This window comes from Siphateles boraxobius, unplaced genomic scaffold, assembly GCF_051911475.1.
Source record: "Siphateles boraxobius isolate OS27281-9 unplaced genomic scaffold, OSU_SipBor_1 250, whole genome shotgun sequence".
Lineage (NCBI taxonomy): Eukaryota > Metazoa > Chordata > Actinopteri > Cypriniformes > Leuciscidae > Siphateles > Siphateles boraxobius.
Window position 1 is genome coordinate 133966 of NW_027508867.1, and position 12795 is coordinate 146760.

Below are 12795 nucleotides of genomic sequence, written 5' to 3' on the forward strand. Positions count from 1 at the left end.
ACTACTGACACCCCAGAATCACTGACAACTGGAATCCTTTCTTTATCTTGCAGTCAGTAGAATCAAGACCCCTAAAGAAGTCAGAAGTGTCAGACTACACTCACTCACTGTGGAAATTACTTTCTTTTTTTCTTTTTCAAATAAAGCTTGTAAATCCTTGTGCCACAGGTCAGCATTGCCGTTATAATGGCCTATTCTACTCCAGAGCTTTACTATAAATTACTACCACTTATCATATTGTTAGAAATGGCTTGTAAATGTAGTTATACTTTTATTTATTTGGTATCTTGCACATTATTTGGTATCAAATATCCTCTTTACTTGTCATAATGTTTACTGGTAATTTTTTACCCTAGAGCTGTCCTTTTTATATGAACACTTATTGTAAGTGTTGTAATTTGCTTGTAAGGCTGTTTAACCAAAATTGAATTGGAAACCTGCATGTTAGTATATTGATTTATTTATTTTTCTGTTATGTTTCAGTGATCTGAAATATCTTGTTTAAATGACAGTTACTGTACTTTGAAATGTGGAATAAAAATGCCAATTGTAAATTTGTCTGGTTTGAGCAATCATTATTCTTGCTAAACTGCATGCTATAAATAAAAAAATATATATATAGCCAGAATAAGCGGCGGCAGAGCGCTCGAAAATAGCGTTTGCCTCCGGCGGGCCGCGGAAGGACGGCCTTCAATATAAAGGCGGCGGAACGGTGGTTGGCCCGCGGGCCGGCCGCTTAACGAAGGCGGTATGAAGGCGGCTGCCGCTTTTAAAAAGCGGCTGCCGCCGGCGGTGCGCCGTCCAACGTGTTTGCGATGTCGCCATTCTGACGCTTCTACTGGCGCCGGAGGACCGACGGTGGTCCGCCGACTCATTGCTATCTGGGTAAGTGGGTAGAACAAAGACTGTGATTTGAGCTTTGACTTCCTAGTCATATGGTGCTGTAAGGGTCAAACAGGTCAATTTAGCTCGAAGGGAATTATTAATTAATTCATAGGGCGGCCGAGCAATTATAAATATATAAACTATAGTGAAAACACTATTTATTAGCAAGGTAACTTAGATCAGCAGTTTAAGACATTAAATTCGTAAGCACATAACACAAGAACACTTCTCTTTAAAATACAGACAAGTTTTTATTGATTACCCTAACAGATCAAACTGATATCTAACACAAACACATGCTCACACACATTCATACGAGTTACAGAAAGAAAGAGAGTGAAAGAATGAGTTGATGAAATCCCAAGGTTCTAGCATTATATGCACTTATAAGACATGACCTGAACGAACCATCAATCATTAATTTAACCCAAACACGTGGTGTGTTGGCGGTTGGATGGAAAGTCTTTGAAGTTGGAAGCGGGCTTTGCAGTCAAATCGTTGACCGAAACTTTACAGCAAAACTTAACTTAGAACCGAGACTCTCAATGGAACAGAAAACAAACTAAGTAAGAGAAAGAAAATTGAGACGAGCTTGAATGTTCATGTTCGATGGCTTGAATGAAGCTGTTTAACCTATGTTCTTCTGATCTTGATTTGGGTTATTGCGTCTGCTCGCCTACAAGTTTACTCGTCTGGCTGGTCTAAAATGTCATGGCTACTCTAATGCTTTGTTCGTGTCCTAAGATTTTAAACTCAAATGTTTGTCCAGCCTCCTGGATGAGTTCTGACCAATTAGACACTGCCTTTAGATTAGAGGTGGCTGTTATTTCTGCTCTCGTCGTAATTTAGTCTTGCGTTATCTCTGTGATCTCTTTCCAACTCTAGCAGAGAGTACAGAGAGTACAGTTTAGACATGATTCCTATTATCTGATAAGACAAATATGACCCAGAAGGAATTTGCAGAGAGTTGTGTGTTCTTGCTGAGAAGGAGAAATAAACCCTTTTAATCCTATATATTCTATATATAACCACTTGAGAAATGTATAAACTAGTGTTGTCAAAAGTACCGACTTGGGTACCAAGTTGGTGTGCTCTCAAACGTTCCGGTGCGTTGATCATTGTAGCCAATCGTAGACATATCCGATGAGCTCATGAACACAATGGCCAATCAGAGGTGTTTATGATTCTGCTCAACAGTGCTCAAAGCGTCACATTTTTTAAATTTCAGTACCGACTGTGAAGACTATGCTGAACTAGAAGTCTTCTAAGGACCCCCAACCTTGTGCCAGGCTAGGCCTTGACTTCCATTCCCCAAAGATCCTCTGACTCCTACTGGTTCTCTCTCATCAAGACAACATCAGCAAAGATCAACTGGAGCCCTCAACAAACTGCATCAGGACAGTTTAATTCAAAAGGGCAAGGCATGCAAGTATCAAACTTAAGTCTCATTATTTGATACATTATGTATCCTTACCCATTTTAAAGAAGGGCGTGTTAGAACTAAACTGATGGTTTGCTCAAGTCTGCTAATCTGCTGAATTTTAAGCAATGCTATAACTTCTTGCTTTCCTGTATTCTGCTTCAGCTCTCTTTCCCTAGGTAAACATGTATGCATGCATGTATGTGTACGTTAGAGTATGTTTAGTCTACTTAAAGTCTTGTTCATGTCACACGTAAAGTTGTCCATGTTTCATGCTCACATACTGGAGTCCCTAATCGTGCAGATTTTGCCTAACGTTGAGAGCGTTCCTCCTTTAGCTAGGCTAATCTCTTTGAAGCTTGCACGGCCATAAAGTACTTGTCTGTATGCACATATCATACCATCCCAAAACAATTTCTGACGGACCAATCGAACATTGTTCAACGACAACCAATATATGTGACCACTATACTTTGTAGCAAATGCTTCAGAATGCAGCAGAAGACTATTGGTCTATAGGCAATACTGGTTGAAACTCTTCATATCCTGATAGCAATCAATATTAGAAGTGTTCTAAATGGTAAAATGAACATAGCTTCTGTAAAGGTCTCAGGACCCAAAAAAAAAAAAAAAAAAGTCAGTCCAATCGTTGCATTCGTATTCAGATTTGGATGTATTCGTTTTCATGTCAACACCATTAACGCCGAAATGAATCTGGATTAGTCAGATGGTACAACTAGAGCACTGTAAGATGTTTACGTTCATTATCACTGTAATGTTATGCATTTTGAGACATGAGACAATTTAACAGTCTTTCATCTCATGACACTTTGTAGACTCTGCTTTGTGCATTCATGCGTTTTGAAGGAGGCATGGCTTTGGATGCATTCAAAGCTAGCTTAATATTGCTAGCCTCTCTGAAACCGTTTTGAATGTGTTTGGGTCTTCAGGAGGGGAACTTACACATTCCTAAAGCAGGAATTCCAATGAGCCATTATGTGAGAGAACAGCCATTATGTGAGAGAACAGCCATTATGTGAGAGAACAGCCATTATGTGAGAGAACAGCCATTATGTGAGAGAACAGCCATTATGTGAGAGAACAGCCATTATGTGAGAGAACAGCCATTATGTGAGAGAACAGCCAAACTAACGCTGGCACACAAAAAACACCAACTTTGTTATCACACTTAAAGAAATATAAAAGAGAAAGTAGTCTTACAAGTGTGAGATTTATTTGGTGATAACAGGGAAAATATACCATACATCCAATGGTTAAATCAGCACAGTTACCTGCATGCATAGCCACATTACTTATGACCTGAACATTGGCCATAAGGGTTAGTTTGGCGACAGTTTTCAGCACACACTGGAGGCTTCGGGGGTTCGGCTCCAGGCCTCCCTGGTCGCTTCGGGGGTTCGGCTCCAGGCCTCCCTGGTCGCTTCGGGGGTTCGGCTCCAGGCCTCCCTGGTCGCTTCGGGGGTTCGGCTCCAGGCCTCCCTGGAGCCATCGGGGGTCCGGCTCCAGGCCTCCCTGGAGCCATCGGGGGTCCGGCTCCAGGCCTCCCTGGAGCCATCGGGGGTCCGGCTCCAGGCCTCCCTGGAGCCATCGGGGGTCCGGCTCCAGGCCTCCCTGGAGCCATCGGGGGTCCGGCTCCAGGCCTCCCTGGAGCCATCGGGGGTCCGGCTCCAGGCCTCCCTGGAGCCATCGGGGGTCCGGCTCCAGGCCTCCCTGGAGCCATCGGGGGTCCGGCTCCAGGCCTCTCTGGAGCCATCGGGGGTTCGGCTGCAGGCTTAACCGGAGGTTCAGTTGCAGGCGGCTCTGGCAGCTCGGTGGAGGGCTCCGGCTCAGGCAGTTCGACGGAAGGCTCCGGTTCAGGCTCAAGCAGTTCAGTGGAAGGCTTCGGGGGTTCGGCTCCAGGCCTCCCTGGAGGCTTCGGGGGTTCGGCTCCAGGCCTCCCTGGAGGCATCGGGGGTTCGGCTCCAGGCCTCCCTGGAGGCATCGGGGGTTCGGCTCCAGGCCTTTCTGGAAGCTTTGGGCGTTCGCTCCCTGGAGGCTTCGGGGGTTCGGCTCCAGGCCTCCCTGGAGGCTTCGGGGGTTCAGCTCCAGGCCACCCTGGAGGCTTCGGGGGTTCAGCTCCAGGCCACCCTGGAGGCTTCGGGGGTTCAGCTCCAGGCCACCCTGGAGGCTTCGGGGGTTCCCTCCCTGGAGGCTTCGGGGGTTCGGCTGCAGGCTTCACTGGAGAGATACAGATTAGTCGATCCATTTAGCGGCATTCAGTCTCAGATACAGCACAAAAACCAAATTGCAAGTTTTACTCCGTATTAATCTTCTGTTAATTTTGTAAAGCCATCTTGTGCTTGAAACCATGCTAGTTGGCTAAATACTTTACATTGAGAACGACTTATTAGAAAACAAGACAAACTGAAATAACGAGGTAGCTGAGCCAAACACTAATACAACACACACCTGCAAATGGAGCCATACACTGATGTCCACAACCATTGCTGCAGCATTTCTCATTGTTCGGACAGTCACTGTCATAGCAACACATCTCGGCACACATTCCTGGTCCAAAATTTGTGCTTGGACACTCTCCTGGCTTTGCTGTTATACAGACACATGACAGAAACCACATCAATGAATGTCTCATTCACTGTATGAAAAAAAAAAAAGAAAGTTGTCATAAGATGATAGTAGGAGGTTTTACCGGAATATTCAGTCTATCTACTTCATAGTTTCACGTTTAGTTCAATGTGTTGATTGCGGTTTCTTTGCAATTATTTGTGAAACTTACTAGCAATTTCTGAGTCAAAACGTTTTTTCAGCGTTTTTGGAAGGCGTGTAGCATCCATCATTAATAAAAACTCACTGAAAACAGGCGGCACACACACGGGGCCACAGGGAAATTTACAGCATTTGTGTCCTCCAAAGCAGTCTCTATCAGAAGTGCATCCGCGACGGGACGGCTCGACCGTCAGCGTCGCCGGACACTGACCGGACACTGCAGAAGAGGATTCAAGAGGATCATTTGTGTAGACCAGGAAGTGCTGTAATAGTTTGATTCAGCTTTTGCAAGTCAGGGGTATTGCAATGAGTCTCAAACTTTACAATATTCACACATTCATCTGCTTCAATTCAAAGTAGCTTAGAAATCTACAATTTTTCAATAATCTGCATCAATCGGTTTCAGAGACGGAGAGTGCTGTTACAACCCATCCCACTAAAGTAGAGGGAGTAATAGTGCAATGCTGATAGAAAACATGGACATCAGTTAATATGTTGTATACAAATTTACCGGTGTACATCATCAATTTATGCCATCCCCATGACCACCCTAATTTCCTTTTAAGCATTTTAATAGGCTACTCAGAAGACATAAATATAGAAATGCACTACATATACACAACGCAGAGCAACCGGTTATAATTAGCTCCCCATGTTATATTGTAGGCTTATTTAGTTGCTAAAACAAAAAGTTTAGGCAAAAGTTTAAACTCCGGATTGGTAATTTTGTAGCCATGTTATAAGACTAATGTTCTTGTTTTACATTAAACAAAAAGGCTTATATTAGTGATTATATGGGTTTTACTTGTACAATGAAAAACAGATGACAGTTTGCATATTTATACTTTGCTTATTAAAACTAAACCAACATACAAAGTTGAACTTCCACTTGACATCTGTACTGTATTTTTGTAAGCCTATGTGCTGAGATTCATCTAAAGTCAAATTTTGTTAGGCACTTTATTTATGCACTTCTTCGGGCTGTGTAATCAAGCTAAAACAACTTCTCACCTACAACTCCAGCGTCTGTTGTGCTCAAACATGCAGACAGACACAATAAAACGGCACTAAACGAGCAGTACACTCGAGCGGTCATCCTCTCGACCTGCAATCTCACAATCAACTCTGCAGGAAGATGTGCTGAATTAGTGAGTCAGGAGGGGCAGACAGCGAGGAACACAAACCTACAAAGAAAAACCCCGTTGCTGAGTCCCACACACACACAAAAAAAACGCTGTCAAAGCAGTTTAAAGTGCTTTTTGAACGCGTTTTTAAAGTTCCAATTGGAGGCCCGTGTAACTCCAACCATAATGAAAATCACCTGCCTGTAGCTTTCTAATATAGCCTAATCTTGAAGACTTTGATTAGCTTGTTCAGGTGTGTTTGATTAGGGTTAATGGATGTCGTAATAATTGCTGTGATTAGGAGATGATTGAGCGTTTGTATGGCAACACTATCAATGCCGAATGATTCTGCATTGGTCAGGTGGTACAGGTCAGAGTTCTACCACAAGTTACAAGTTGGACTAAACTCCTACACCTAGTGATGGCAAAATGAGGCTTCCTGAACCACTGAGACCTCACAGACCATTGCTTCACCCAAAGGTTCATTACTCGAAGCTTCATTCAGCATTGCTCACTAGTGACACCTAGCTACTGTGCAAAGAAATAGCAGACCAATTAATTCATTCTGAAACAATGACCTGAGCAGACTTATGATGTCAGTATACCCCCCTGTTCTGTTTTGTTTATTATTTTCTTCTCACTGTTAATGTCTGTAACCTTTCATTTGCAATAATAAAAATACCTGAGCAGACATTTGTCCATTGCCTGGGTATAAAATAAAATATGTATATTTCTCTGTCTGAATTTACTTCTGCAGAGACAACTGTCTCTCTCACACACACACACACACACACACACACACACACACACACACACACACACACACACACACACACACACACACACACACACACACACACACACACACACACACACACACAGTTAATTAATTATTCATAAATGGTTTGGATAGTGACAGTATGAACAACAAAAGTGACACTGTGTTGAGTGCAGTGCTTATGGTGGAGGGAGTGTAATAAAGTAAAGTGCAACAGAAAAGTGTGGGGTGGTAAAGGTTAAGAATTGTTTCTGGTGATTTGTGCATTGAACTGTTACTATTTTTGTGCAGTGTTGTGCTTATGGGACTGGGGACGTAGAGGAACGAAGGAAGGATTAAAAATTATTTTTATTGAGGAACAGAATTTTTTCAAGTGTGTTGGGGCTTAGACGATTCCTCTTCTTGGACAGAACCTCTCCAGCCTTGGAAAAGATCCTTTCACATGGAACAGAGGATGCGGGGGAACATAAAAATGCCAGGGCCAGATGGTATAAATGAGGATACTGATGTTTATGTTGAGCCCAATATACCAGTGGATCCTCAGATCTTGTGAGATTCACTTCAGATAAATATCGGTCCACTTCTACAGTAGCATCTGCTGTTGCACTTGAGCTCCTTCTACCGTGTTCAACCGTGCTATCCAGCAGATGCCAAAGGTCACCTAATAATAGAGGTACAAAGAAAAAATACTCCATTAACAATGGTTCACATTACTAAATCACTAATGTGAACATTCACACAACAAACACATATAGTACTTACTGTTGTCTGTGGATTGGCCTGCTTCTGAAGAGGCTGGCAGCTGAGTTGGGGGTATATTGGTGGAAGCAGAATGGAGAGCAGAACTTCTGATTACAGTAGCGCATTCAGATTTTAATCTTGATATGCCTTCTTGCAGTTTCCCTTGACTTAAGAATCCCAGTTTTTTGAATCTGGGATCCAATAACGTGGGTATGGTCATCACACTTATTGATTCTAAATGTACTGCTTGTTCCCTGACCCTCCGTACAAGGCTGTCACCCAGCTGCCTTGCCGGATTGGACTTGAGGCCCTCTAGCTTACTCGTTACAGCGTGATTAAGCATCTTCATCAAAGGAATCACTTTGGAGGCAGACACCCTTTTCTCTCCTGAAAGCTCTACTGTAGCCTGGCGGAAAGGGGCAAGAACATGTAAAGCATCCTGGACTGCCTCATACTCCAGGGCTGTAGGAGGGGTGATGTCGGTCTTTAGAGAGGCCAGGGCTGCCCCCACTGGCTCTCTCAGCTGATAGAGACGTTCCAGCATGTTGTAAGTGCTGTTCCAGCGAGTGTCCACTTCAATTATCATTTTCAGAACTGGTCTCCCCATCTGCTCCTGTACTTGGGCCAGTCTCTCTTTTGCTGTAGTTCTTGTTCGGAAATAGGTCACAAGTTTCCTACATTTGGTTCGAATGTCGTTGAAGCTACTGATGTCATCAAAAGATTTCCCCACAATAAGGTTTAGTGCATGTGCAATGCATACCGCATGCCTAACATTCAGTGATCGTACACATGCTATCATGTTGGCTGCTGCATCAGTTACCAGGCACTTAACTTTATCCTTTATGCCCCACTCCTCCATGAGCTTGATATGTCCAGTAGCCAATTTCTCAGCAGTATGGCTCTTAGGGAAATGCTGTACACCTAGTAAAATAGTGCAGAGCTTGTCATTGTCAATAAAATGGCAAGTCACTGCTAGGTAGGCATCCATGTTTAGCGATGTCCACATGTCAGAGGTAAGGCTTATAGCCTGAACGTTCTGCAACTGCTCTCTTGCCTTCTCCTTAGCCTCCTTGTACTTATGATCAACCATGACCTTCAAAGCCTGTGGATAGAAATAAATGCAGTTACTCTTACTTTTAACTTCTTAAATAATGATGAACCACTTTATTAATCACATACCTTTCTAGTTGGGATCACGTAAGTGGGATCCAACACATGCAGGAGCTCCCTAAATCCATCATCATCCACAATGGAAAAGGGTTGGGAGTCCTTGATGACCATGTTCACCAGGGCCTCATTCACCATTTCTTTTTTGGAATCTATAATAAAATAAAATGCAGGTGTATTGTAGGAGCCTAAAACATTATTTAAATAATGTTTTTTAATGATTATTATCAATTACTTTGACTACTGTGTGGATTGTTAGTAGTCTGTGCATGCTCGTGCAGTGCTCGATAATGCCTGAGCATGGAGGACGTGTTATTGCTGTATGTCAGCTCCTTTAGGCACAGCAAGCATTTCACCTTGAAACATAAATTAATAGACATTAAATATAATACAGCCATATAGTGAGGATTATTATATAAAGACAGTAAAATAATAATAATAACAATATTAATACAAATTGTGTTTGTACCTTATTGTGAGCAACCATTTAAAAAAACTCCCAGACAGGGGAGGATTTCCTCTTTCTTGCTGGCTCCATTACAAGGAAAAAGGAAGAGGTCACAAAAAGCAAACAATTCCAAAAGGGCAATCCAAATCAAAAAGCAGTCCAGTCCAAATCCAAAAATCCAAAGCAATCCAAATAATCTTATCTAATTAATATAACAATACTATAATATAGCTACTATAATTAATACTAACAATATACTATAACTAATCTAACCTGATATAATGTAATAATATACACATATATTACTAACACATATATTAACCCTAACACATATATTGCACAATAACGACGATGAAACAACTCTCTAACTCCAACTCTCTAACTCTAACTCTCTGACTCTCTGACACTACTACAACTGATTCTACTACTCCTGCAACACCCACAAGGAGGCGCGAGTTTCGAACCCCCTTTATCCGGAAACGACACTCAGACCGAACCGATGACTTATCCACACAAACCGAGGCCTCGTTTGTCATTAGTCACGTGATTTTCACGTTAACAACACAAGCCTCGAATCGCGGCTTCATCTGGCACGCCCATTTTTGCTCGACACAAGCTCCGACGCCTCGCTTCAAATGTCACATCACTACCTACACCTAAACTCTCCAGGAAATGGATCTCTACTGGAGGCTGGCATAAATCTGCATAGAACATCAAGAGACACAGCACAGACACAGTAGCCTGGGAAAACCCAGACGAACTTCCGGCAAATTTAGATTTGCTCTGCAAGTTAGTCTGGCGAAGAGTTCATTCAAGCTCATTTCCAATATTTCCAAATCGAGGCAGCAATCACAAACGTTGAGGCGGGCTTTACAAGATGACGATCGATCTGATTGGTTTTAAGGTCTATCCAATTGCGCCCAGAGGCATTTGAGCGACGTCCCTTTGGAAATGAGCTGTCAATGAACTTTCTCCAGACCCTAACTCAGTTACGACTGAGAAGGGTCTGGTTTTAACCAGGCTATTTACACAGGGGCATGTCTAGAATTTGAATCTGAATTTTTTAGTCACTGACAACAATGTTTCCAGCCACTATAGTGAATATAATTTAATGATGGATGGTTTCATATGGATTACACAATCAGAGAATACTTGTTCACTCAAGCTTTCTATAGACATATTTCTCATCGTGACTGAGGCAAGTAGCCTATAGAGATTGCTAATGTGTCGTCATCATGACGTATTAACAGTGGTGAACGCAAAGCATTTTGGGAATCCACGGATTGCATGGAGGGAAGAACGCAGTGTTCAAGATGCCGTCTACCTGCTGTGTTATAAACTGCAATAACTGCACAGCCAACTTAATGCAAACTTAAAGATTGTTAAATGTTACTTCTCACATGTAATGATTTTTAGCCATCGCTTTAAATAAAATAAACAAAGACTGAATGAAATTCTGCCTCCTTTATCTGTATTAAGGAAGAATTGTGCACTTACATGAACTTCATGACGCACACGTACATTTGTGAATACGCTGAAGGTTTCTCCCTCTCTCCCTCTCTGCCGTGCGCGCGCTACACGGTTTGGAGCTCGCGAGCTCTAGATTCCGGGAGATTTGAACTAATTTGCGGGCATCAGGGAGCCGCTATCAATATGCGGGAGACTCCCAGAACTTCAGGCTGTCTGCAAAAGCACCACAACCCAGCCTGCTGCATTTTGTAGGATTATATTCTGTTTTTCACGCTAATTTTTCATTATTTTCATGCCAGAACACAAGCCTGCAATGCCAGCCCATGTAAACGAGAAAAACATACCCATAATTCAGTGTGTTCTGATGACGTTGCCGCCCAGTTGGTCGCATTTCTTAGCGATCTCTATAGAGTTTTGGTTCGTTTCTGTGACTCGCTCCAGTTCACGGAGACCGAGGCGGCAGAAAGCGAACCCTGTTTGTTTTCTCTGTTTTACAAAAGCGCAACATTTAATTGTTATTGTGAGTGCACTTAAATAAAAGTTTGTTTGCGTTTGTCGAATGTTAATTTAACATGCCAGAATTAAAATCCGATAGTAGAAGAATTCGTAGCGCCACTCGGCCAGGTGTGCCAAAATATGTATTTATAAACTTTAATATTTCATACAAAACAATCACAAAACGCTTTGTGACATTTTGAAAATATGTGCTTGGATTAAGGCCACTGCAAATAGGATCGTAACTTAAACCCATCCCCCCCTGCAAATCGCACCCTGGGTGTGAGCGATGGAATGTTTAGGAGAACTACCTTTAGAAATTGTTTTTGTTCACTAATTATGAGGTTTTCCGGTTTAATCACGATCAGATTTTTTTCTAGATCCTACAGTAAATGCATTGTTTGACTTCACTTATCGAGAAATTGGCACATTTTATATAATGTAATACACTCGCACTTCTATCAATTACCCAGATAGCAAAAAATATCGGCACGGCTTCTTTTTGCCGCCGGCCCCAAACTGTCGGCTATAGGTGCGCCCCGCTGGCGGAGATGAAACGTTTGCCGCCGAATACGTCCCTCCCATTTCTTGCGAGATGCCGCCGGCGAACAGCCGCCGGGCCGCCGACTTCATTCTCTCTGGCGGTTGCCGCCGTCTAAATGAACCGCGGCCGGCTGGCGGCAAGCCGCTTTGAAATCGACCAGCCATGTCATTGGCATGAGTGGAACTGACAGCATTTTAACTTTCACATTTAAAGCGATTATAATTATTATGTGAATTATATCAAATTTTGTTGTTGTTGTTGCTCCAAAGTCATTAGGGTTTATAACAGATTTGACTCAGTCTGATTCCATGATAAGGTTTAGGAAAATACATTTAAATTACGTTGAAACTCTGAAGCGATTCAGTGATATGCCTATGTAAAATATATAGAATTATTTTAGTCACTTAAGGTGACAATTCTTTACATTTCTTTGATTTATGCACAATTGAGATGCACAAATAGTCCAAAAAGAATTCCTTTTGTAAAACTTACTTGGCAATAAATATCTTTCTGATTAGGTTTTAAAATAAATATTTCATTCATGGTATGAACAATTTAGCAGAATAAATGGATGAAGTTAGACTTTTCACCAATGCCTGAAATCAGTGAACAGTGAAAGACATCTGCAACTTGGCCAAAAGCTTGGGTATGCTTTAGATTTTTTTATTAATTTGCAACCATGGTAATATTTATAATAAACATGAAAATCCCTGTTTTGACCTGAAAGATAAAGTGAAATATTTAGAAATATTTTGTCTCTCTGTCACCCCAGGAAATTTCGTTTATGTCTTTCATTTTTTTACAAGCTCGATTTTTTTATTTATTTGACCTTTTACAGGTATAAGGGATTAATTTGCAATTGCGAGTTTTGCAATCTGTACAAATGTTTAAGAAAGTATTAAAGCACAAACAGAGAAGTACCTCCACCGGCCGAGA

General features: G+C 42.1%; 1 protein-coding gene across 1 annotated transcript; it reads right to left on the bottom strand.

Annotated features, from left to right (window-relative positions):
• Positions 1-1143: 1143 nt before the first annotated feature.
• LOC143751357 (uncharacterized) lies at positions 1144-6385 on the bottom strand. The gene is made up of 5 exons (XM_077243927.1): positions 6104-6385; positions 5178-5309; positions 4775-4912; positions 4033-4543; positions 1144-1168 (listed from the first exon to the last, which is right to left on the bottom strand). Exons 1-5 carry the CDS (start codon positions 6186-6188, stop codon positions 1144-1146), a joined length of 891 nt encoding a protein of 296 aa, XP_077100042.1. The 5' UTR covers positions 6189-6385.
• Positions 6386-12795: the final 6410 nt, after the last annotated feature.